The 25,001-nt window shown below is 36.1% G+C and overlaps 2 protein-coding genes across 10 annotated transcripts in view; one reads left to right on the top strand and one right to left on the bottom strand.

The window, feature by feature from the left end:
• Positions 1-25,001, top strand: part of epb41a (erythrocyte membrane protein band 4.1a) — a 157,201-nt gene that overhangs the window by 125,393 nt on the left and 6,807 nt on the right. For 4 of the 9 annotated variants that reach the window (XM_052036179.1, XM_052036180.1, XM_052036177.1 and 1 more), the window contains 5 exons: positions 2,253-2,432; positions 8,021-8,071; positions 20,247-20,408; positions 23,453-23,578; positions 24,883-24,984. In XM_052036179.1, coding sequence (XP_051892139.1) covers positions 2,253-2,432; positions 8,021-8,071; positions 20,247-20,408; positions 23,453-23,578; positions 24,883-24,984 — 621 coding nt within the window. Of the gene's footprint in view, positions 1-2,252; positions 2,433-3,396; positions 3,817-8,020; positions 8,072-20,246; positions 20,409-23,452; positions 23,579-24,882; positions 24,985-25,001 lie in introns of those variants that run through there. The other 5 variants (XM_052036185.1, XM_052036182.1, XM_052036186.1 and 2 more) reach the window with 3 other exon arrangements.
• Positions 3-25,001, bottom strand: part of tmem200b (transmembrane protein 200B) — a 70,156-nt gene continuing 45,157 nt past the window's right edge. The window contains exons 5-6 of the mRNA XM_052036194.1: positions 8,559-8,600; positions 3-1,977 (exon numbers count right to left, since the gene is read on the bottom strand). Of these exons, the coding sequence (XP_051892154.1) occupies positions 8,578-8,600 (23 nt within the window). The 3' untranslated portion in view covers positions 3-1,977; positions 8,559-8,577. The remainder of the gene's footprint in view (positions 1,978-8,558; positions 8,601-25,001) is intronic.

Raw genomic sequence — 25,001 nt, 5'->3', positions numbered from 1 at the left:
GTATGAACTGAAAGCTTGTTATCATCAAGTTGTCTTTAGTCCACAGTTCCGCATTCATTCTTTGGCTGCTTTAATGCAATGTTGCATGTGCTGCATGTGACCAAGACACATACATTATGTTTTTTGTTTATAAAAGTCCTGTTTCTTTATAAGCAAGCATTGGCATGTTTGTGTTTTTTTTTCTTTAAGCTGCTTGTAAGTATGGATGGGAAGGTGGTCTATGAAGATGATCCATTTTGCAAATGTGCAGTTAACTTGATTGAAACATTAGAACAGAAAATTACTTTGAAACTAGTGCAAAGGTGCAATGCTGATGTTTGCACACTGGTATAGTTCTATGAATATAAAAGGAGATAAAAATAAGACACACTGCTCACATTATGGTGATTCTTGAACCACAGTGGTGCATTTTGGCTCAAAAAGACAGTGTTTCCATTGGTTAATCTGCACTAGTTACTGGACCAGCAGCCAAAGTTCCAGAGACACAAATTTGTTGTAATTTTCCATCAGTCATGTACTGGGCATTTCTTCCCTATAAATTAGTTCTCCCGAATATGTTCAATACATTCAGTAACATTTCCTTGGGCAGTTCACCAGATAATTGTTCTATTTAAATGTGTGAAGCTAACTAATCATCATTCAACATCACTGCGGCTGAACCCAAACACCTTTTCAGTGTTCGGATGGGCTCTTTGCAGGAGATATCATGGGTAGTGATGGAAAAATTGAAGATCTTTTGATGCTGATTTTAACTGCAATCTTAGCTGAGTTCTGCTGATTCACTGAAAACTGGGAATGGGAATTGGAATCCTCAAGTGTTTTATTACTGCATCAATCTTTTTTATTTCAGACTTAATCAGGAAAACTATGCTATCTTTTAAGTTTTTAAGTAGCAGCTGTTCTAACTTTCAGTCACCTAGTGTACATGTATGGTAAATGTCCTACTTTCATTAAGTTTTCAGCACCACCACAGAATTGGATTTGATTTTTTGGATCTTTAGTATTTAACATTGTTTCCATCCCCTTTTATTTTGCATTTTAAATGTTACTTTCAGATCAGGCTTCCTTTTAAATATTCAATAGCTCATTTTAGGTTTTTGTATACATTAAGGGCATTGGACAAGGTGAGGTTAGTGCAGGAAAATTGCACTGAGGTAAAAAGGAATCAGACATGATCTTATTTAAATAGTGGAGCAGGCCTGAGAGCTGATTGGCCTGCTCCCACTTCAGCTTCTTCTGTTCTTGTACCCATAAATAGCGGCAAAATTTGCATATAAGGTCCAGCAAAGTGATACTTACAATCATATAAAAATGGGAGTGGAAAGTTCAAAGGATCACTTTGGCTTTAAATTTTTGGACATATCAAACAAATTTAATGCTAATTCTGCTCACTGTCTCTTTACGTTGCAATGTACTGCTTTACCATCTTCCTATCCATAAGCTTATAAAGAGAACAAAGATTTTGTTGCTTCTGGCCTGTGCGTGTTCCATTTCATCTGTGCCTGTGTTCAAACATTGTGGTAAGTTAATAGGCAGCTGGAAGAAAAGTAGGATTTGTGGTGATGCTGCTTAATGACCAAACCATACAGTTTGGAAGTTTTGTTTCTTTCTGGTTTCCATATTGATTCATTGATTTTCAGAGTATTCACTACTGAGCAGTTTACTTGAAGACTTTGATGTTGTACAGAGGTATTCACTAAAATGGTCAGTCAAATCTATTTTTGTTTGCTTTTTGGTGAGGGGGGAGGGAAAGAATTTAAATTCCTTAAATGGCTTCCTAAACTAGGAAAATATTCTGCCCATCACCCCCACTGGAAAGTGGGTGGATTAGTTGAGAGTAAATTTGAGATCAGTTGGAATACCCCAGCACAAACACACAGCTTGACAACAGCCACTTCTCAATTCCATCCATGAAGAATGACCAGCTGGATAAGGTTCTAGAGGGTTGTCACAAGACGTAACTCCTGGACTGTACTCCTTGAGAAGAAGGAAAGAAATAGTTAAAAATTTGAATGCTTTTGTTTTGCTTTTCATTAGAATTCTGTACTAAATTTAAATAACAAAGCTAATTATACAAATATATTTTATAACAAGATATATTTGAATAAAATATACAATATTTTGCTTGCTTTCCCTCAAAAATACCAAATTAATCTTTGGTCCCTTTTAAATGGAATGACCCACACCTTTTAACTTGTCAAAAAAAAATCTGTGGAATTAAAAATGTTTCTCTCCTTAATTGTTTGTAATAGGATCTAGACAAAACCCAGGATGAAATAATGAAACATCACGCCAGTATCAGTGAACTAAAGCGGAACTTTATGGAGTCTGTACCTGAACCACGCCCCAGTGAATGGGATAAACGGCTCTCGGCACACTCGCCTTTTAGGACCTTGAATGTCAATGGACAAGTTCAAGCTGGCACAGAAGAAGTAAGTTTGATATTTTTTTTGCCTTCATTAAAAAAAAATAGCTTTCTTATATTGGTACATAAAGAAAAAGATGTAGAAAAGCTATTTCATCTGATAAATATTTTGGGTTAATGGAAGTAGAGCAATAAGTAACAAGAACAAGACTAGGCTAATCAGACCCTCAAGTCTTTTCTGCTGTTTAATACCATCATGGCAGATCCAGTCTTGGCTTTAACTACATTCTTCCACTCACTCCCCATATTTCTTGACTCTCTTATAACTTCAGTCTCCACCTTGAATGTATTCAACAGCTGCACCTCCGTGGCGCATTGGGATAGAGAATTCCAAAGATTCACAAATCTAAGAGAAGAAATTCCTCCTCACCCCCACTGGAAATGGGTGACCTCAAAAAATGAAACTTTTTGTCCCCTGATTCTAGATGCCTTGATTAGAGGAAACATCCTCCTAGCATCCACCCTGTCAATCCCTCTGAGTTCATTTCAACTAAATCATCTCATTATTCTGTGGAGTTCCTGATCTGACTACACAGCAGATTTTTGGCAGAGATTTGGAAAGCAAATGGCCTGCATCTCCATAATTGTGGAACCAAACACAAGACAGACTGAACTTGAAGCGATTTAAAAACTAGAGATTTGGAAATTTGAAATCATTTGTTAGAATTCTACAGCTGCATCCAGAAGTTCTTGCCTAAAGTGCCTGCCACCATAATTGCATTACATTTAATCAGGCCAAAGAGCATCCACTTTTTTACTTGACCAATTTGATGTATTTATGATTTAAATGTATACAGGCGATCACCGCATCATGGCTGTCCAGGTAACGAAAATTCACCCTTACTGAATCACTACCTAAAAATTTCCGAAATGGAATGAAGTTTGCTCTCTCAGAATTTATGTGGGGGAAAGAAAAAGAAAGTAAATGTAAAAGACTTCTTTAACTCTCTCGTTTTTTGACACATGCACAGATAACGTCTTCATGTAACGGGAAATCGCAACACAGACTGTTTTCTAGGAACACAACCTCATGCACTCCCTCCCGTAACGCGAAGATAACGTAACGTCCTGTAACGTAACCTGGCTAGCGGCATGTGCAATAAACTGAATTCTTGTTTGATGTATTTCCAATTTATTTTAACTCAAAGTTTGAATCCCAAGAAATGTTCAGCTCTTGAAAAGTGCTTGTAAGTCAGCTTACAATGCACATCTTGTGTTTTAACCTCTTTTGAATAAGAGAGAGTGCCATAGCAAAGAGTCCTGTTAAGTCAATTTTGATGGGATTGAGATATTACATAGGAGGTTGATTAGAACTGAGGGGTCCATTGTAGAAAGAATGGATGGTATTTGAAATTATTCTGTTGTGAGGACCCTGGTATTGTCTTGTTGAACATTTAATCATTGAAGTTATTCTTTTGTTTGGTATTTAAGTCTTAATATTCTTTGGCATGTTTGGAATATTCTTTCTTGTGCTTTACAAGTTTGATAAATACTTGTCATTAATATATCTGCCTAGAAATTGGATTGGTTAGCATTTTGTTTTAGAGCTGTGTGATCCCGAGTATATCACATTAGTGATCATTTGCAGGCAAAATTTTGTCACTCACAAAATTGGAGTGGACACTTCCAGTAGCATGTCCAAAATTTTTCCCAGCGTTAGACGTGCACTGATGGTGCAACACACATTTCAACAGCTTACAACATAAATTGGAGGTCCTAGGTCCAGGAAACAACTGCCATTGAGGAAAAAATTGAAGAGCACAGTGTGTTGCATTCTTCATTTATTTGCCATATAAATGGGTTACTCTACTGACCATCAGGACACTTTGCAAGGCAACTCCAAAACTTGCTAGAGACAGCTCATGCACAGTCCAAGGTGCTTGTCTGTGCTTGCATAAAGAGCTTGATGGGAAAGGCAGTGTAGGATGTGGGAGGGTAACTGACTCTAGGGAAGAAGGCATGGAAATGCACAGTTGCGAAGACTTGTCTTCCTTGCAGCCCCCTCTTCCTCCTCGGTAGCTTCTGTGTGACTCTTGCCTGGCTGCCCTGGGAATTGTGCCTTTTAAGGTTGATTTTTTTTTGAGAGTTACACAGCAATGCGTTAAAATGATGCTATTCCTTTTTGGATCCACGTAGGTCACAACTGAATGTATTCTGACGTGGAAACCATGCTAATGTTGTTGATACTTAACAAATTTTGCATTATATTTGGGGGGGAGCTGATTTGGCACTAACAATCATATAATGTTTCACCAAAAATGCATTTGTGGAATTGTTTTCTTTTAACCATTTGAAACCCTAATCATCATCATAAAATGATTCAAACATTAGCTTGGTTAGAAACCAGCCCTAAAAGGTACCGATGTAACTGTTGCTGCCATTATTATTCAAGAAATTCCATGGTGCCTTAACTCTTCCTAAGTCTGGCTTCTTTCATTTTAGCAAGAGTTAAAGTTGCACCATCAGCTGTCATTACTTGTTTGCATATAACCAACCTAGAGGTAAGTTGCCTATACATACAGGATTTATACACATTCACCATGTGGTTCTCAAATTCTACCATTGTCATTGTAAATCAGCTTTTCACAATAAAATATTTGCTTCATTGTTAGTCCTTACATCTGAAGTTTGAGTTGGGAACTTTCAGTGCATCAACAACTCTCCCCTTGCTGTTTCAAAAGTGCATTTGAAGCATTAAAATTGAATGATTCATTTCTATATGTTTCACATTGAAAACCTAATGATTTGAAGGAAAAAAGATTCTTCTAAATCTGCACAAACCCTTTTGTTATTTTAGTGTCTCATGCTATCTATGGAATTCAAGATTGTTATTCTTTGGGAATACATTGGAAGGCAATTAGTATATGGTGCAGTCACTCACTAGAGAGAAACATTAAGTTATACTTCAATTTTTTCTTTTTTGTACATCTTGAAAATTTGTCAAATATGGGTAAAAGGAATTCTAGCAGGATATAATGAAGGAGACTGCAGAGCTGGAGATAATGGAATTAATGACTTTGAAGAGAATGAGACAGTAAGGTTCTGGTGTTTGTTTTGAAGAGTAGGTTGTGGTAATTTTGAAGGACTAGAGATCAAAATTTAAGGGAAAAGAGCTGATGAATGTTGCTGAATATTAGGTCGCCAAGATATTCGGGTTTTTCAATGGGAATGAGTCAAAGGTGTGCGCTGAGGTAATTTTGATGGCTAGAAGTACTTTAGAATCTGTCACGTGATGGACTCCTGTGAAAATTGGAGGTTATGGAGCAGTGTTCACCTTGTTTAGGTAATGCTGTCATTCTGCCAATAAAATTCCGTAAATATCAACCAGATCTTTTCTCAGGAATTGGTTTTTGAGTGAAAATCAGCATGAGATAAAAACAAGGAATAACCAGGCCTTGTTAATTAGTATATTTCTTTTTTGGTAATTTATTCAGTAAATACAATGTCTAAGATATCTGCAGTCATTGTAAGATGAGGTGGTAGTTTCATGATCTAATTTTGTTTCAAAATTCATACCAAAGTAAAGCTTGGTGCAATTTAAGGACTTCCTGATTTAAGATCATTAACCACATGATGTAGGCAGAACAGTTGTGCAGCAAATAGAGCTGCTGTTTCACAGCTCCACCTCAGTGCTGTAACGGCCTACCCTTTATTCCAAGACCAGTGATCCTTGGTTCTGGACTCCACAACCATGGGAAATATGTGCCCTGTTGAGCCCTGTAAGAATTTTAACTTTTGATGAAGTCACTTCTCAGTAGACCTTTTAACTAGGCCTTTAGTTTAATCTTTTGGCAAATCTGTCATTGCTAGAACTGGTCTAGTGCACCTTCATTGTACTCTTATATGACAAGTTTTTTGGAAAGAAGAACAAGATTACACAATAATTCAGCGGCAGTTTCATCAAATTTCTATATAAGTGCAGCAGGACTTTAATCCTGTACCCAAATTCTCTCATAATCAAGGCTGATGTACCATTTGCTTTTCTAATTGATTGCTGGACCTATAAGTTGGCTTTCAGTGACTTCTGTACAGGAACACCGGTCCCTTTTGAACATCAACATTGTCTCATTCTGTCACCATTTTTGGTTTTGTACACTAAAGTGGATGATGTAACATTTTTCCACCTTGCATTTAATCTGCCATGTTCTCACCCACACACTCAGTTTGTCTATAATCCTGTTGAAGTCTCTTTACATCCTCCTGTCCACTAGCAATTCCACTTAAATTTGCACCATCTCAGGTTTGGAAATGAGACATTTTTTAGGTTCTTGCAACTACCCATTAGTAATGTCCTGCCAACCTGTAAGGGACAAGTTATTCCCATTCTTTACTTCCTGTCTGTTAACCAATTCTCATCTATGCTAGTGCATTACTCCCAATTCCACATGCTCTAACCTTGTGGACCAACTTTCTCTGTGGGACCACCTTAAAAGCCTGCTGAAAAGCTAAATATGTTACATTCCCATATTATTCTACCAGTCATCTCCTAAGTTAATTAAACACTATTTCCCTTTCATAAATCCATACTGACTTTTCTTAATCCTATTATTCTTTCTCAATGTTCTGTTATATTGCAATATTCACTTTTGATTCCAACTCTTTCCTAACAACTGACATTTAGACTAATAGCTCAATATCTCCCAGTTTTCTTTCTCCTTAATTAGCAATTGCCTTTGCTGCCCTCCAATCTGCAGGGGCCCTTGCAGAATCTATAGAATTCTGAAAGATGATAGACAATGCATCCAACATCGCCATAGCTATATCTTTCAAAACAATGAAATGTAGATCATTCTTGGAACTTATCACTCTTCATGTTCACCAACTTCTCTGGTATGTTAGAGAGACAAAGGACTGCAGATACTGGAATCTGGATGAAAAAACACTGATGCTGGAGGAACTCAGCAGGCCAGGCAGCCTCTAGTATCTTGTTTTAAATAATACTAGTTTTCATCAGTTTTTTGATTCTCTAATATTTCTGGCATTTTTTTTGCATATTCTGTGAAGTTGGAAACATGGTGTTTGTTTAACTTCTCTGGCATTAAAATTCTCTCTGTAAGATACCCTCGCTGGCCTTTTATGTACCTATTGAAGTTGTTGCTGTCAGTTTGTAAGTTTCTCAATAGCTTACTCTCTCATGTACTATATTTCCTTGTAAGTTTCCTGGTCAACTTTTGTTGAGTTCTAAAATGCCACCAACCTCTTTAGGCCTATTGCTATTTCTGGCAACTATACAAGCCCCTTACTGTGACTTAATACTGTATTTTAATTTCTCCTTTTGGATACATACTTTTCCTTTTGAAGTTTAGTGCCTTGAAGGAATATGTAATTTTGACGAATCATGTATTATTTCTTTAAACACTAGCCACTGTCTGTCTACCCTCATACTGTTTTAAAATAACTTCCCAAGCAGTCACAGTCAAATTGTTGCTCATTGCTTCATACTTTCCTCTGTTTAGATGTAAGACACTAGATTTGGGTTTTTTTTTGAACCAGGTGCTTGATAAGTAGCCCATCTCTTTGTTGCTCTTAAAGCAAAAGTGTATATGGTAATTGTATCCTGTAATATCTAAAACTAATAACTTTATCCACGTACAGGCCATGGTGATTTCAGGTTTACATTCTGAAAAGAAGCTTGGTGGGCCAGAGGTAAAGTGGTTATAATTGTGCTGTGAATGCTGATATTTTATTTGCTGAAGCAGATCTCATCAGCGCTGAGTTGTATTTTAGTTGCTAGATGACAGACATAAGTTATTCTATTCTTGCAGTTTGAAAAATTAACTGTGAAGACTTATAATGCTGAGCTTTATGAATGCCTATTAAACAGTGCATGGCTGGTTAAAGGTTGCATGAAGAAATGACCATACATTTTCCAAACAAAAGCTACCAAATTGCAAGTGAACCCTGTTCTGCTTATAATATTTTACATTTTATTCTTTTTTTTCCTTTCCTCCTTGTTTCTAAAAATATCATTCTTGCTATCATTTTTATTTTCAATTTTGAAGTTCAGATTTAAAAATCCACGTAGGAAAATCCCTGAAACCCAAATCTTCACCACATTTTTTTGATCCTTTTCCTTCCTTTGCCACTTTGTTCCCTTTTCTCTTTGCACATCTTTTTTTAACTTCATACTTACTTTCCCATCTTGCATTTGTTCATTTCTTTTTCTCTTGGTCTTCTGTCATGAAAGCAGACAAAGAAAATGCCTCTGTTAGTACAGGAAGAAGATGAGATAAAAGGAAAGCAGGAAACCACAGGGATTTCACTTGCACAAGAAAGCAAAGAAGAAAATTCTCAAAGGGTTTCCATTCAGATGCCTGATGACAAAACCAAAACAAAACCTTGCCACCTCTATTCTATTGCACTTGAGCACCCTCGCATTCCTTTCATAATGTCACTCCTAATAGTTTTTGTTCTGACAGTTTGGTGGCTTATCTTTATATGAGCACAAATGGTGCTATAGCCAAAACCTTTCAAAGCTTGTTCTTTCTTGAGCTGTACTTTTTTAAAATTCAACACTGTACTGATGAATTCCTTTCTTCTTAACAAAATACCTGTCCGTATCGTATTTCCTGTTTGTTATTTACAAAACTGTTTGCTGACTTTTCTTTCTGCTATATTGAGTTCACTTAGATCTTTGGAATTATTTCCTCCTTTGTTAAGATATCTATCTGTGTTTGTGCTGTGGGATGCCATGTCATTTATAGAAAGCTTCAATACAGTACTAATGAAAACTGTAACTTCTGCCAAAACCTTACATTTCATACTTTAAATCCAATTTTGAAGGGCATTTACCAAACTGCTGTCTCTGAAGTTAAAGGATTTGAAAGGTAGCACTATAAGTTTATGTAAAATTTATGGTATTTAAGAAATACTAATGCCACAATCCCTTTCAGTATGTACATATTGTATGTATTTCTTTAAGCTGATTTTTAAACTGACACTTTAATTTTATTTACTGGTGCTATGCTGTGAACAAATGATTGTATATTAAATATTGTCAATAGCAGGGTCTAATATTTAGCATTGATGGCTGAAAGATGTTTCTTTCAGCTTCTGTTGATTAAGAGCAGGTAAACTGTCAAAGTATTCTAAATCCCTTTGTAGATTTGTTGAATTTAAGGAAATTATTATTGATATCTGCATCAGTATTTGCAACACTAATATTTCAAGATATTACAGTTTCGTGTAGAAGTAAAGATAGTATTAAGAAATGTATTCAAGTCAAAAGGATATTTCAAAAATTTGCAGGAGTTTGCATTTAATTATGGGTGGATGTACAGGTGTATTAAGACAAATAGTACTGTTCAGTCAGGTGTAAATTTTCTTTTACTTTTGAAGGAGAGGAGTTCATGATAAATGGTTTAATTTTGTTTATGAAGTTGTACATTTTATGGTCAAATGCAAGAAAATATAACAAGACCATAGTTGCCCTTTCAGGCTGATGAATTTTTTCTGGCATACCTCAGCACATTTATACACTGCACAAAACAATGTAATCTAAACCTCTGTGTATATCATGTTTAGTAAGTTTTTCAGGTCCTCCTGTGTATATTATATTCATGCACATAGAGGCCAGTCATCATTGCAGTGACAGTAAGCATCATCCAAACAGCATGGCCATTTGCACAGAAGCAGTCTTAACAAGGCAGTTGAACCATTTATCTGTGGAGTTTGTGCAGGCCAGTCTTGTTTTGGTCCATGGCTGTTTAATCAAATGCATGGATCCTCAGTTAGGTTGCTCCTCCAAGAACTCTTCTTGCAGTTTTTTCCCTCAACCCATCCCCCACCTCAGCTATCATGTCTCAGAATCTGTGTGAGCATTCCCAGGCCTTATTCCAACAAGTATTATGTTCAAAACCCTGCCTTTCATTCTTTCCCCCTCCCCCCCATTATTCATCTATGACCTACCTTGTTTTCCACTAATAGAGAAATAGCATGCAAGGCCTATGTACGCATCTAATATAGCCAATCCCTTGAGTCTCCTGTCATAAAGTACTGTTGTGGAGAGGGGCATTGTGTGCGTGGGACAGACCCCCCGTGCAAGGCCTGTGTAAGTTGCCTTTTGAAATGCAAAAGAATTTCTAGACTAGGATGTTATTTCTGTCTGCAAGTATAAGGCTGTGATGCAAGCACTGTAAAAGATGTAGGTTAAAGTTAATTTGATGTTTTTCTTCAAATTGGCACAATGTAGGAAATGGCATGCCTCTGGAATTCAGGGCTTTATTTGTTTGCATTTATTCAAATGATCTAGTCTCTGGTATGAGATGGGTGATAACAGTCTTTCCTGTTATCAAAGTTTGAGTGCACAGCAAATTCAGAGGAAGATGGTAGGGAGACTGATCTTTACCAGACTTGCCAGAGTTTTCTGGGGATAAAAAAGACTCATGAAAACGTCTACATATAAAATAGTGAAATTATTATAAATGAAGGAGTAGAGCTGTCAGGAATCTGGATAGATTTTAAAAGCAAAAGGGCCAGAAAAATAGCAGATAGAATTTTGTTTAATACATGGGCAATGGATTTTCTATTAATGGAAAAAATTATAGTTGTTCAGGACATTAGTTGAGCATCAATTCTATTTGTGCACTTTTGGGAACCTCCAAGTCTAATATATTAGGGTCATATTCTATGACAGTTCACTAAGAAAAAATACAGAAGTGAGAGATTATGGCTTTGAAGGAAAAAGCTTTAAAATTGTGTTTTTTCCATTTGAAGAAATAAGGTTAAAATGAGATTTCAAAGTCATACAAAGCTATAATGCGTCTCTGGTTTATGTTGGTAGCAAGCAAACAGAGAATCAGGATTAATGCTGGAAGGTTATTTAAAACACTGAATGCTTTCCTGGAATCATATTTTGGAAAAAGATTTTATCTATAAAATAGATTCAGAGGTAAAATGTAGAAGGATTTTGGGCAGGGAAACTAATTTAAGTTGTGTGTTTGAGGGCCTTGGAGCTGTACAGATCAAGAAAATTACTGTATCTGCTGAGTTTCCTATGCTGTAAATTCTAACATTTAGTTAAAACCTGACATTTCCTCCTGTGAGTATTACGAGTGAAATTCCAGAACGGCTGTAATATGCAATAGGTTTATTCCAGAAGTAGTTGGTCATTAATATAAATGCCTAATGATTCACCTCAGTTCATATGAAGTTTGTTTAGCTCTTACAGAATGTCAAGTCTACCATCTTTTTTGTTTATTCATTTTTCAGGATCTGTGCATAACTGGCAAGACCAGTTATTGTCCATCTCTGAATGACCTTGAGAAGATGTGTGAGCCATCTTCTTGCTGCCATCATTCTGGTGAAGGAACTCCCATGCTTGGGTAGGGAGTTCCAGGATTTAGACTCGGTGACAATGAAGGGAACCTGTAGGAGGTGGTATTCCCATGTGGCTGAAGTCTTTATCCTCATTGGTGGTAGAGGTCACATATTTGGAAGGTGCTAATTGAGTAGAGTAGTGCATTTTGTAGATGATGCACAGTGCAGTCACTGTGCATGAGTAGTGGAGGGAATGAATGTTTAGGGTGCAGCCTGCTTAGTCCGACATGGTGTCAGGCTTCACGAGCTGTTCACCCAACAAGGGGAGAGTATTGCTGACATGTCTTTGGGGTGTTAGCCATTTCATTACTGTAGATACCCAGCCTTTGACCTGCTGTTGTGGCCACATTTAGTCAGTGGTGACCACAACCACCCCAGCCACCCAACATCAGCTCCACTTCTGATCTTATGGAAGGAAGATCATTGATGAAGCAGTTGAAGATGGTTGGTCCTAGGACCTACCATGAGGAACTCATGCAGAAGTGTCGTGAGGCTGGGATGATTGACCTCCAAGAACCACAACCATCATCATTCATGTGAGGTATGACTCCAGCCATTGGACTGGATCTCCCTTGATGCCACACTTGGTCAAATGAAGCCTTGATGTTGAGGAAAAATCTTCTCCCCTTCCAAGATGCAATTCAATTGCATTCTGATGAGGTAATTTTTCTCTTGCATCCATGGGATGAGATAAACGGAAACAGGGATAATTTCTTTCCAGAACCCATAGTCATCAATGTAACTTGTACTAATGCAGTAAGTTTGACTATAACATTTCCTCTCATGATAAGTTAAATGTATATTCAATATAGCTAAGGAAGGAACTAATCTATAATAGTGGCAATATTCCATCAGCAGTATTGTAGCAAAGCAATAATAGTTCATATATTTCAACCTTTGAACTGAAGTCACAGAAATAGCTCCTGCAAGTAGATCAAATGTAAAGGTACAATTTTTCTCCACAGCAGCTATAATTGTAAATGTTATGGTGCTTGATTTTGGAAATACTTGTGTAAAATAGTGGATCAGGATTTGTTACTTGAAATTGGAGGGCTGAAGTTAATGTAGCTTGCTTAAGTAACATATGAAAAGGGCACAACTTTGAGGTATCTTTGTCTTTATATCTTTCTCTGGCGTGTCAGAGGTCGAGAGGAGACCTAATAGAAACTTATAAAGTTATGAGAGGCATCGATAGCATCGGAATCTTTCTCCGAAGGTAGAAATATCTAACATTAGAGGGCATGCATTTAATGTGAGATGGGAAAAGTTTAAAGAAGACATGGAGGGCAAGTTTTTTTTTACACAGAGTGGTAGGCGCCTGGAACGAGCTGCCAGGAGAAGTGATGGAAGCAGATACGATAGTGGAATTTAAAAGGCTTTTAGATAGACACGTGAATATGCAGGGAATGGGTGGATATGGACCGTATGCAGACAGAAGAGATTTAGGTTAACTTGGCATTGTGTTTGGCATAGTCATTGTGGGCTAAAGGGCCTGTTCCTGTACTGTACTGTTCTAAGTTCTGTGGTCTGACTTGCCAAAGGTAAAATGTGTGGCACTTAAACAAATAGTATGTAATTAACTCGTGAGACTGAATAAGTTGTCATAAAAGTAAAAAAAAAATGAGCTACTGGAAGAACTCAGCAGGTCGGGCAGCATCTGTGGAGGGAAGTGGATGTTCTATGTTTCGGTTCAAGACCCTTCACCTGGACTGAAAGAATAGAGGGGTGATGGCCAGTATAAAGAGGTGAGGGCTGGGGGCGGGGCAAGAGCTGGCAAGCCACAGGTGGATACAAGTGAGGAGGAGTAGACTGTCACCATCTCTGCCCTTCCCACCCACACACCCCTTCTTTCCCAACCCCACACCTGATCACACAGTTTCTTTCCCTTCCTCCTTACTCCATCTACCCCTCTCACAGTTAATTGACACTTGTTGGCTGTGAAATATAGACTGCAATTAGAATATTCATGAGAGGCTGAGTATAAATTTTAGATGTTGTAAAGGCCAGGAAACTATTAGTGCAGTAGAGCAGGGGAGAGCAGTTGATTTTTGGGGTGAAATGTATTTGGAGATAATAAGTGTGAACCTTTAAAAGCTATTTTGGAAAAAATAGTAGCATTAAAATATAAACTATAATTATCAAGATAGAAGAAAATCATCTTTTAATTTCAATCTAAAAGATATTGAAGTTTAATCATTTATTTTTATACATTTACCTTGAATTTTATCTGATTAGCATTAGATTAAATATACAGTGTGGATTGTTTGTGTTCCTTTATGGAGTCATAGTACTTTCTCAAAGTTTGAGAGAAGTCCAGGTCCAGCTGACAGCATTGTAAGATGATCGGTGCTGATAGGACATCAAAGTCTCGCAATTTTGAAAAAAATTATCTTCATTGCAACTTAGTTTGGTTTTTAAATTCCATCTTGTATTTCTTTAGTTTTGTTTTTGCTTACCTTTTGAAACCAATTGATAAATAAAAAGTAACTGGAAATTGTACCTTGTTGGCGATGATCTAGATGTGAATGAATGAGGTTAGTACAGTTAAATTCTAGCCTCAAGTATTTTGATTGAACAACTTTCCAGATCAAATTGATTTAAAACAAGTTGACAGTACATTTCACATCTCAGAACAAGAACTAAATATAATTAACCCTTGCAGTAGAACTTTGTATATTCCTGAATCACTTGTACATGTGTAAGGAAAATAAATACATGGTGAAAACTTGATCTGCAGACTTATTGTTTTATTTTGAATTGTGCTGATAGATCAGCATGTTGTTTGAGCTTTGTTTTCTAATTTCCTTTGTTGCATGTTAACCATCCTGCAGCCATTCAGCATTATAGAAGTTTATGAGAAATAAATAGATCCAATATATTAAGAGAGTAAATGTAAAGGTATTAACTAATTGTGTGATTCAAATGATCTAACCCTTCAGAAAATCTATTTACAAAAACCTACCTAGGATTAGATGCTATGTAACTACTGTACATTAAACTTTATTTTTTATTTAGAAGGATGTGATAAAATTAGAGTTGGTATTTTATTGTCTAGTGGAAGTCGATGATGTGCTTTTATTTTAAGTATAGTACAAATTCAACATTAGTCGCAGGAAAATTAAATATAAAGTGTAATGTAATATAAGGTATGTTAATGGTATTGGTCCTTGATTTACAAAAACTCAACATGGGATCGGGACTGGATATAAATCAGCAGTGGATGGTGAAGTTTGAATATAAAATTAAATATTTTTTGTAATTTTGTTTGCTATTTCATTGTCTGCATTTGCCATGTTACATGTTGTACAGTGGCCAAGCATCCTGCCCATTCACTAAACTAATGGCATTTGCCTCATTCAAACCTTTAAATTAATGTGTTCTTTAGATTGAAGGTGAATTGTGTTGGATGAATTAATGAGAAGGGATGCCATTGCATATATGTATTGATACTTTCCTTTTTGGGGGGGGGGGGCGTGGGGGGAGGTGGGAGAAAAGAGTTTTTTAAGGTTTAGGTATGCAGAGATTGTCCAAGTGTATTGAGGAAATTGTAGGTGCATAGAAAACCTGGTAAATTCAATGGCTTTGAGTTGGCTTCATAAAAGCTAGATTAACAAAGCAACATAAAACTGGTAATAGTTGCAGTGCAGTCAACAGAACACAAAAGAAGGCAGCAGTCCACATTTTGAATGCGGAAAAGGAGTTTTCTTTGTATTATTGGCCAACAGACTATTATTTTACTTGTCTATTCTTATTGTAACTTGAATATTTAAGATTCTAAGCATCAACGTGAAGTGACTTTTGGAAAACGAAAGCTAGGTTTTGGAAAGTAAGGATTAGTATATTGAAATACCTTGATTTCTATTAAATGAAATTGGACACTTTATTAAAAATGGCACACTAAACAATAATTAAGCTTGCTTTCTTATTCCTGATTACAATTTTATTTAAGTTTAACTGCGCTTGCTCCCCTGGCTTGGAGCATTAACTTAACTTGAATCTTCAAAGCTATATGGGTAATGTGATTACATTCTCTAAAGAAGAATTTGTTAATATCAGAGCCAAATTACAGGCCATCCCTGGGTAACAAACCAGTTCTGTTTTTATAGAAGTTAAGTTGATTTTGTCCATAAGCTGGAAAATGCACAAAAATTACTTGATATGGTAACTATACCTCCACGGATGGCATCAAAAGCACAAGACTGATAAGAAAGAACAATTACTAAAATTGGAGAGAGAGTAAACTAGTTCTGCCATTCATTGGAACAAATGTATGTGCGTGCGTCAGATATTTGAATTTAATAATATAATGGGAGCTCGTTCATATGTAGGGGTGTCCATAAGTTGGGCTTTTGTAACCCAGGGATGGCCTGTCGTTTTGAATACTCGCTTGTGTTACTAATAACATCAAGCCAACATTTTGGTAGCCAGTTTAATTCTATAGAAATTGATTGTCACAGACATGAACATTAGATCTGCAAAATTCTGCTGTTAGCTCATTGTTTTGATGATTTTATAACTTTTAATTTGGGTTAAGTCCACCAATAAAGTATTGTAACACATACATAAGTATACATAATGTGTGCGTCTGCATGGTTTAAAAACTTTTCCCATACAATCCTTATTTACTTTTCATTTGGATACATTGAATACTTTTTTTAACAGTAAGCTGTAAAGTTTTTTAAAACTAATATACCATTTTCCTTCAACAAAGTCTTGCTGATATTTGGAAGAATATGCACATGATCTAGATTGTGTTTAAAAGGCTCTTCTGTTAAGTATTATTGTGGTGCATAAAATGTAAAATTTATGATCTGCTATCCAATATACCATGCATATTTATTTGTACTTCAAAATTGTAATTTAAACCATGTGTGAAATTTGTTAATGTATAATAGTTTCTTAAGTTCTAAAAAAAATTGTTCAGGAGGTAAGATTTAGCCCTGCTCCTTATTTAAAACCTTTTTTAAACATTAAGATTTCATGCATAAATTTAAGAGTTTAGCTCTGTTCATTTTGAAACTTCCCTTGTGTCTGAAAGTATTTTGCAATATAACTATTTGGAAGTCAAATTGAATTTAGTTCCCTGGGCCCCTGATCTCTCATGATCGTTGTCCACCAGTTCAGATGATCTCTCCTCTTATGGAATTGTACCCACTGTTATGAAACATGCCTTTTGTATGTTATATAAAATACTGGACATAACTTGGAGATTTATGTATGGGGTGTAGATTGTTTTCTTCCAGACTATGGACCAGGTCTGTAATTCATCTTGAGTATTTGTTGTTCAGCATGTAACACATTTATTGCTATATCTTTTAATTCTTGTAATTATGGAATTGATGGCGTAGAAATTCATCCTCACTCATGATATAGTAATGTGTGTATTGTTCTCCACTTTAGAAATTGGTAATCAGTGGCATTTCAGAACCATGGTGTATGATAACCTGTGCTACATGGGGGTTTGTAGCTTCTGCTTATGGTGCTCATATTTTGTAGCATTAATGGTAATTTAGACTGAAGAACTGCAGTTTTTGTGCCATAATTTTTAATAACTTGAAATTGAAGGGTAGTTTGTGTTACCAAAGGAATGCCCAGGTTGTGCTAATATGAATGGGGTCTTGATTGATCTTTTTATTGTGGTGGGTTTCCATCCCAGTAGAGGCAAAAGGGGGAATAAATTGCTGTTGCCCATATGCTTTCTAACTAAGCACTTCAGTCATTTCTGCTATGTACATTCACAATGTTGAATAATCAACAGTTGAAACTACACTTGTTACTGGTGAGTGTTCCTTAGTACTATACGCAATGCAGTTTTCTGGTTTAGTTTTATGGCTTTAGCTGACACATTGCTTATTTATATCTGGTACAGACAATTATTTGTGTTTGCTTGGAATGGAGATGATGAACAATATCCTTGTCTTGACCTACTTAGGCAGCTTTTCAACTTTTGTACCTGTGCATAAACTTGTGGAGAACTATTATGGCAGACTTTTCTTTGGCACAGTGAATTTATATGCAAGTGTTTTTAAAATACTGAATTTTTAAAAGTAGTTTAGATTGTAGCTCACTATCATTTTTAAATTTAGGTTGGGCATTTGGCAATATTATATTACTAGTACAATCTAAAGTAATCGCGGCCTGGAACAGTTACTCTAGGGAATCAAGCTATGGATCAGATAACCTGAGCAGAAGGCCCTGTAATTTTCTTTCCACCATCAGAATTAAATGGGCCTAGGATTTGCAATTGTAGTTTGCTTTGGAAAAATTGCAGTCTACGTAGGTCAAGGAAGAGCCTCTAATTTGCATTGGGACAATTTGTTTTCCTTTCCCACTGAATCTGAACAAAATTGCAAAGTTATGTCATGTGGCACTATCTTTTATTTATTTTCTGCTGGCCAAATAGCTGATGCACATGTTAACCTTATTTTGAGGCCTTTACTTTAGTTGAAGTCTTTTTAGTTATTTAATCTAGCAAGATTGAATCTCAAATTGGCACTTATTCCAAGAAGGGTTAAAATACTTATGAAAAATGCTGGGTGTCCATCTGAATGATTAGTTTATGAAATATTAATAATAGCCATATTGCTCTTCAGTAATACTCTTGGAAGAAATTACACTAAACTTCGCCCATTTACAGCAAAAGTGATTGTCAAAATTCTAAGCATGGTATAAAACAAAAGTTTCTTTTCCAGGCCAAAAGAAGTATCACTGACTATCATCTTTCGTGAGATTTGATGTGAGATTTTGTATAACTGGTCTAAACAATCACAATCTATTTTAAATATATCTGATCTACAGCACTACCTGAGGAAATGTGAAATTCATTTGGGCAAAACTTAATTGTTATAAGTGTTGCATATTTTGTTTTTAAATAGGAAACATAAATAATTTGTAATTCTTAATATGTTTTGTCCTCTATAAATGGTGCAATATTGTGAAATATAAAACTCAAGGCTTTTTTATTATTGAAATCTCACCATTATAGTTGATATAAAATAAAAACTAACCTGAACAAGTCAAAGGTTTCTGTAAGACGTGAGAAGCTTTTACTCTGGAACAGTGAATTTGAACTGAATATAAATGCCCATCTGTCACATAGTTCGTTAATTGGGTATTTTCCATATTAATGTAGAGTTAGATATGGCTTGTTGAATCTACTGTGACAGTATCAGAGCCTGTAATTAATCTTATGTCATTGTAAGATAATATTTTTGATAAACAATTAAGGCTATTGTTGCACTTTTGTCTTTTGAGTATAGAATATTCCAATTATTTATTCATGGCAGATCATCCTTGGTTCATATCTTTTCTAAATCACGTTTGAAACTAATTTGAAGTCAAAACCCACTGTATCTTCCTTATGAAAACTTTACCTAACATTTAATTACAATCGTGGGGAGATATCCTGTTAATTAAATATCATCATACTCAGTCCATCTTATTTTATAGGTTAAGATCATCTGTTATCTCTAGATTTTTTTTGGTCCAGTGTTTGTTCTGGTGCCTCAGGATCTCATTTAAATATGCTCGGCATAATCTTCCTCAGAACATTTGTAGCTGTAAATTCAATAGCTATGCTAGGTTGCTGCTTGTTCCCTTGCAATTTTTTTTTATTAGTTCAAAGGCTTGTAGGCTTATTTGTATCAGTCTGAAAAATAATTTAGTAAATATCAGTGTTAAAGTATTTTATTGCCTACAGTGTGTTCAGTGGAGTCATGATATGTTCACCTTCCTGTCTTTCCTAAAATAAATCTGATGGGCACCCTAGTATTTTAAACCCTATTAATGTATATATTTGCCCAGTTTAACCTAATTATGCAGTTTACATTCCTTTCTGCAGCAGGTTTGTAATTGGTTAATATTTCGGTGCATGCTGCTTGTCACATGGATGCACCTTAAAGCTGCAATATCCCTTTGTCAGTAAACGTTAGGGCTGTGCCTCAAATGTTTAAGATAACAAAATAGTAACTACTTCAGACAAGCTAATTTAGAAATATGATCTTCAGGAAATGGGTTAGTTCAGCAATTTAGATAAATGAAGCTAACTTGCCTTTGTCTGGACAGATTCAGAAAAAGGATACTGAAGCTTTAAAAAAATTTGACAGGTTCATCCATCTGTATTTAATTTTTTTTAAAAAAGTTGTTTTGGAGAAGGGTTAGATTAAAGGATTTCCAGGTAGCATGTTCTTAAATGTCTATTAATTTGTTTAATGTTTCACAATTCAAATTTACAACTATAATTTGAGTCACAGCTTAAGCTAAAGAAAATGCTCAGTTATATTAACAAAATAGCATTCAGATTCTATTACCTGTCTTGTAACATTCCCTTATTGCATGAAGCAACTATGTCTTGCAAATAAAGGAAAGCAATTCAAACGCACGCCTTGTTTAACTTTTGCTATCATTTTAACCTTTAAATTCAATCTTTTTTCTGGTGTCTAACTGACCTTATTACGTTTTCTTCTTTCTCTTCCTTCTCTACTCTTTCCTACTAACTGCCTAGAAATTAATAGAAGGCCTGTATGGACATTTGCGTGCCAATGAAAAGCCAACAATGTTCCAGGCAACCTACTACTTTTATGCAGCACCTGAGAAGACCCTCCGTGAAGGACAGGCACAGACTCCAAATAAAACTGCTTTGCATAACTCTGTTTCACATGCTCAGGTGCTATATATGTTTTATTCTCTCCTTGCGACTTGTTCTACTTTTATTCAAGAACACAATTTTTTCGTTTAAGGGTTCATGCTTTCACACACTTTTAATTTAAAAGCTGGTCATGTAGAACAACTTAAACAAGACTTCCTCACTTTCAATAGTGCCATTCAGTATCTTTTTAAACAAAAAAAAGCAAACATCCTATAAATGAGAAATGTCAGAACTCTTCTGCCCCTACACCCACACACCACAGTCGCCACTTTGTTCACCAAAAGAACGTGGATTTGATAATTCGGGTCTTTAAGTAGGAAGTCTTGCAAATCACTTCAAGTACCACTAACCATGAGATTTTGTTTTACACGTTGTTCATCAGCTTGTAGCATTAAGTTGCTGATTGAGTACAAGTTTTGCAACAACTTTTACATTGCAATATGTGCAACCTTTTTCTCCTGTGGGCATTTTTAAAAAGGAGACATTTTAATCTGTGTTAATTCTTTTGGTATTTACCGTGAAGTCTTGCACTTGATGCTACTTTCAAATTGCCACCTTCATTATGGTTTGGTGTAGATTAAGTCCTCACTTATGATAGCAATGGATTCTGAGCACAACTTATGAAAATGGGGAGGAGGAAGAGCCTTTTCCAATACATCCATGAAAAGTTTGTTTGATTTTGATACTAATAGATATTGGGTTTTGTAAGTTGATGAAGAAAATATGCTAGTATTATAGGAAGTATTTTTCCAATTAGCACTTTATCTGTAAAGAGCATTATTGATATTGGACCAAGTGATGCCAAGATTGAAACTTCCCATTAGATAGCACTGTTTTATCAGGGCCAACTGACTATTCATAAAGATGCTAATGTTAAGCTGTATGGAATATATTCCATTTATAAATTCTAGATGAAGTTGCTGATTTTTTTTTCCTCTGGAATTCCTTAAGGTTTTTGTGTTGCCTCAATATAACAAAGGCTTGAGCCCATTTTAGAGTCCAAATTGTAGTCAGTCCTTCATTTAGACTGCATAAATCTTCTCAATGTAGTACAAAACTTCTTTAAAAATACAAAGCTGCTGTCTTGATATTTTGATTCATCTACAGCTCTGCTTAATGGTATTTTTCATTAGCCCTTACATTTGCCCATTTTCTTATAGAATGTGGATGACGGTCTGAAATCAGAACTGGAAGAGCAGTCAGTGTGTGTAAGGATTGATGACAAGGCAGAAATAGAGGGACTGAAGCTTGAAAATGGCTTCAGCATGAGCCAGGTGCCTGGCCCGTCGGAGTCTCGACAGAGGTGTGACTCTGTCCCTTCCTCTGTGAGTAGCAGCAAGGAGGAGGAAGACTTGTACCTCCCTCAGAACAAGGAGCTGAAGTGGCAGAGCAGGTCTGATAAAGGCCTGGATATGCAGTCTGAAGCTTCAGAGGAGTTTGTAGCAAAGGCCCTCTTGAGCTCTGCTGCTCCTCAACTAAATCACCATTTGAAGGAAAGTGAACAGAGAGAACGACCTTTAAAGCTAAATGCCATTCATTATCATGAACCTCGGCTAATCCGCTGTTTTCAGGTAAAACTGAAATCAGGAGACCACAGTCTCTTCAACTTCCATAATACTGATTTGCTTTCCACCATAAAAACCAAGACACTGCAGCATGTTGGTTTAACAATAACTTCCAAGCAAATCTGACCATATATTTAGATACCTTCAAAATATAATTTACGTACTCCATCTGTTTTATGGAAAGCAAAGGGTTTCTTGGTCTTTGCTTGCTTCAGTGTTGATGGTTTCTGGACACTGGGAGATCTTGGTAAAGTACTTTTCAAATGACTTCCAATCAAATTTGGAAACTGCAACAAATATTGCCTTTGCTAATCTCTCTCCTATCTAAACTCTGACCAGTTCTGATACTAATGTTTGTTTTGCACGGTGATTGATTAACAGTGGATATAAATGGTGGCAGTTAAAATGCTTAACACTTCATTTATCCAAGTAAAAGATGGTAAAGAGTACTCCTTTCCTCTTGATTATCAGTGGCAGTATCTGACACAACCTTTTTTGTAGATCATGAATTTTAATTGTGTTCCATTTGTTAACTATACAGTTTTGTTGACGTTTGGACAGAGTTGTTGAGATATTGGCAAGTTGTTCCCACAGGGTGCACAATATAGAGTTTTCTCTGCATTTACTTCCATTTCTGGCAATTAATTGATGAATAACAAATTCCACATTTATCTGTAGTTTTATTACCTCACTAACATTGGGCATTTTAATACAACAATGCTACTATTAAATTGCATTCCTAATATCAGTATTAATATTGACTATCAAAAAAGTGCAGATGCTGGAAGTCTGAAATGAAAACAAAGTGTTAAACACTCAGTAGGTCAGACAACATTCTATGGAATGAGGGTCATTGGCCTGAAATGCTAGATCTGGCGCTCTCTCCACACAATGCTGCCTGACTTTCTGAGTGCTTCCAGCATTCTCTGTGTTTATTTTCTTAATATTCAGTAATCTAATTGCTGCACTCTTTTTGGAATCTTGTCAATTGGGTTTGTTAAATGTACTTATTCATGAAGTGTTCCTATGCTAATACACATATCACTATCTCACCACTATCTTAATTTTAAAAAAACATATTTGGAAAGATAAGCACGAGTTGTCATTGATACTCATGATAAAATAAATGGTCTGTGTCAGAAATGCTCCTTTGGCATGAACATTGCAGTTTGTATTGGAGGATTTTCTGTATAAAGCCTGAATTGGTTTCAATAGCAAAACAAAGTGCTGGCTGCTTTAGTGGGGCAATTTGGATTTAATTGCAGCATTAATTGCTGTTGTTTTGTGTAACCACTGAGCAATTGGCAATCCGAAAGTTATTTGGGGTGTCCAGTGAAAGATTTGGAAGGACTTGCTGTGGTCTACAAAACTAGCCGCACTGATTTATGTTTTGCCATTAGTAAAAGCAGCTGACATCAATTGCTGTTGCCATTTATAAAATCTTCTTTGGAAAACTTGGTAAATATGATTACTGTTTTATTTTCCCTTTTTGAATAGCCACCACTTGTAAAGACTCAAACTGTGACCATCGCTGACATGCCACATTCTGAAAATGAAATTGCAACCAATGAAGTTCCTGTTGTTCATACAGAAACAAAGACCATCACCTATGAAGCAGCACAGGTTTGAAATTATGAACTTGTCTCAATTGTAGCTTGAAGATCTGATTTAAACATCTTGTTCAATCTTGCCATCTCTGCTGTTAATGTTAAGCAGCTGGTATTGATACCTCCGGGTTGAAGGGTAAAATTTAGTCAGAATTCCTGTTTGTTCACTATTGGATTGTTCACTATTCCTGTGGTCTTAAATTGAGAGGTATTTCTGGTTTGCCTATGATGACCTCAAATACCTGCTACCATTTACTTGGGGCTTGCATTACTCTGATCATTTTGGCATGTAATAAGCTTTTAGGTCACAAGCAATCTCCATGGATTGCAAGAGAACCAAGGCAAATTGCTATTAATCTGCCTCTGAATTTACCCCTCTTAAGGATGTAACTCCATGAAGTCTCATGTAACAAAAGAATTCAGAATGGTGCCTGTATGTTATCATGTGTATACCAATGTTTCAGTTCTACTGCCCAACATTTTGAGAAGTAAAAGCTTTCCCATAACACTAATTAACAAAATATCAGAGATTTGTCACAGTTTGAATATTAGTTGTTACCTGTTCATTGTCCTTAATCTTAAATTGATTTTTGGAGCATTTTAGTTGGTGTCTGTTGGCTCTAGAATGAGAGTTTTCTGCAAAGTCAGCTGTGTGTGTTAATCTAAAGCAGCATTGGCCAGCCTCCCATCTTTCACAATCCATAAACTTGAGTTCTTAACTCTGCTGCCAATATCCTAACAAATGCCAAATCCTATTTATTCCTCGCTGCAATGCTCATTGGTCTTCGTGTCCACCAGTCTCTCAATTTTAAAGTCCTCATCCTAGCATTCAAATCCCCTTTACAGGCATGGCCCTTCACAGTTTGCAATCTCTTCCAGTCCTAAAACTTTGAGAACTTGGTGTTCTTCCAGCTCTGGCTCCTTTTGCCCTCTCTCTTTATCCAAACAGTGGCAGCTATGCATTTAGCCATCTAGGCCCAAAGCTCTGAAATTCAATTCTTTAATCCCACTGCCTGTCCTCTTCAAGGCCATTGTTCAAAATCCACCTCTGTGTCTAACTTTTAGTCTTTTTTAATAGTTTCACTTCTGTCAAGTTGTCAGTTTTTAACTGATCTCTGCTCCTACAGAACATCCTCATGTTTTACTCTACACAGAAATGCAACTTGCTGATTTTGTCTTTCACAGATATTGTAGGCTCCCCCACACTTTAAAACATAAATCATTACTGGGACATGGACATTGCTGGTAATAAATGGCCATCAAACTACTGTACACCCATTTTAATAAACCTCCATTCTGGTTTGTTGTAATTTGGTGCAGACAGGTGATTGTAATAGTGATGGTGAGCCTGGGGTATTGATGAGTGCTCAAACTATCACATCAGAGACTGTGTCCACCACTACAACCACACAGATCACAAAGGTAAGGACAAATTATTA

Source organism: Pristis pectinata, chromosome 22, assembly GCF_009764475.1.
Source record: "Pristis pectinata isolate sPriPec2 chromosome 22, sPriPec2.1.pri, whole genome shotgun sequence".
Lineage (NCBI taxonomy): Eukaryota > Metazoa > Chordata > Chondrichthyes > Rhinopristiformes > Pristidae > Pristis > Pristis pectinata.
Note: the sequence above shows the minus strand (reverse complement) of the source record. Positions and strands in the feature narration are given on the sequence as shown.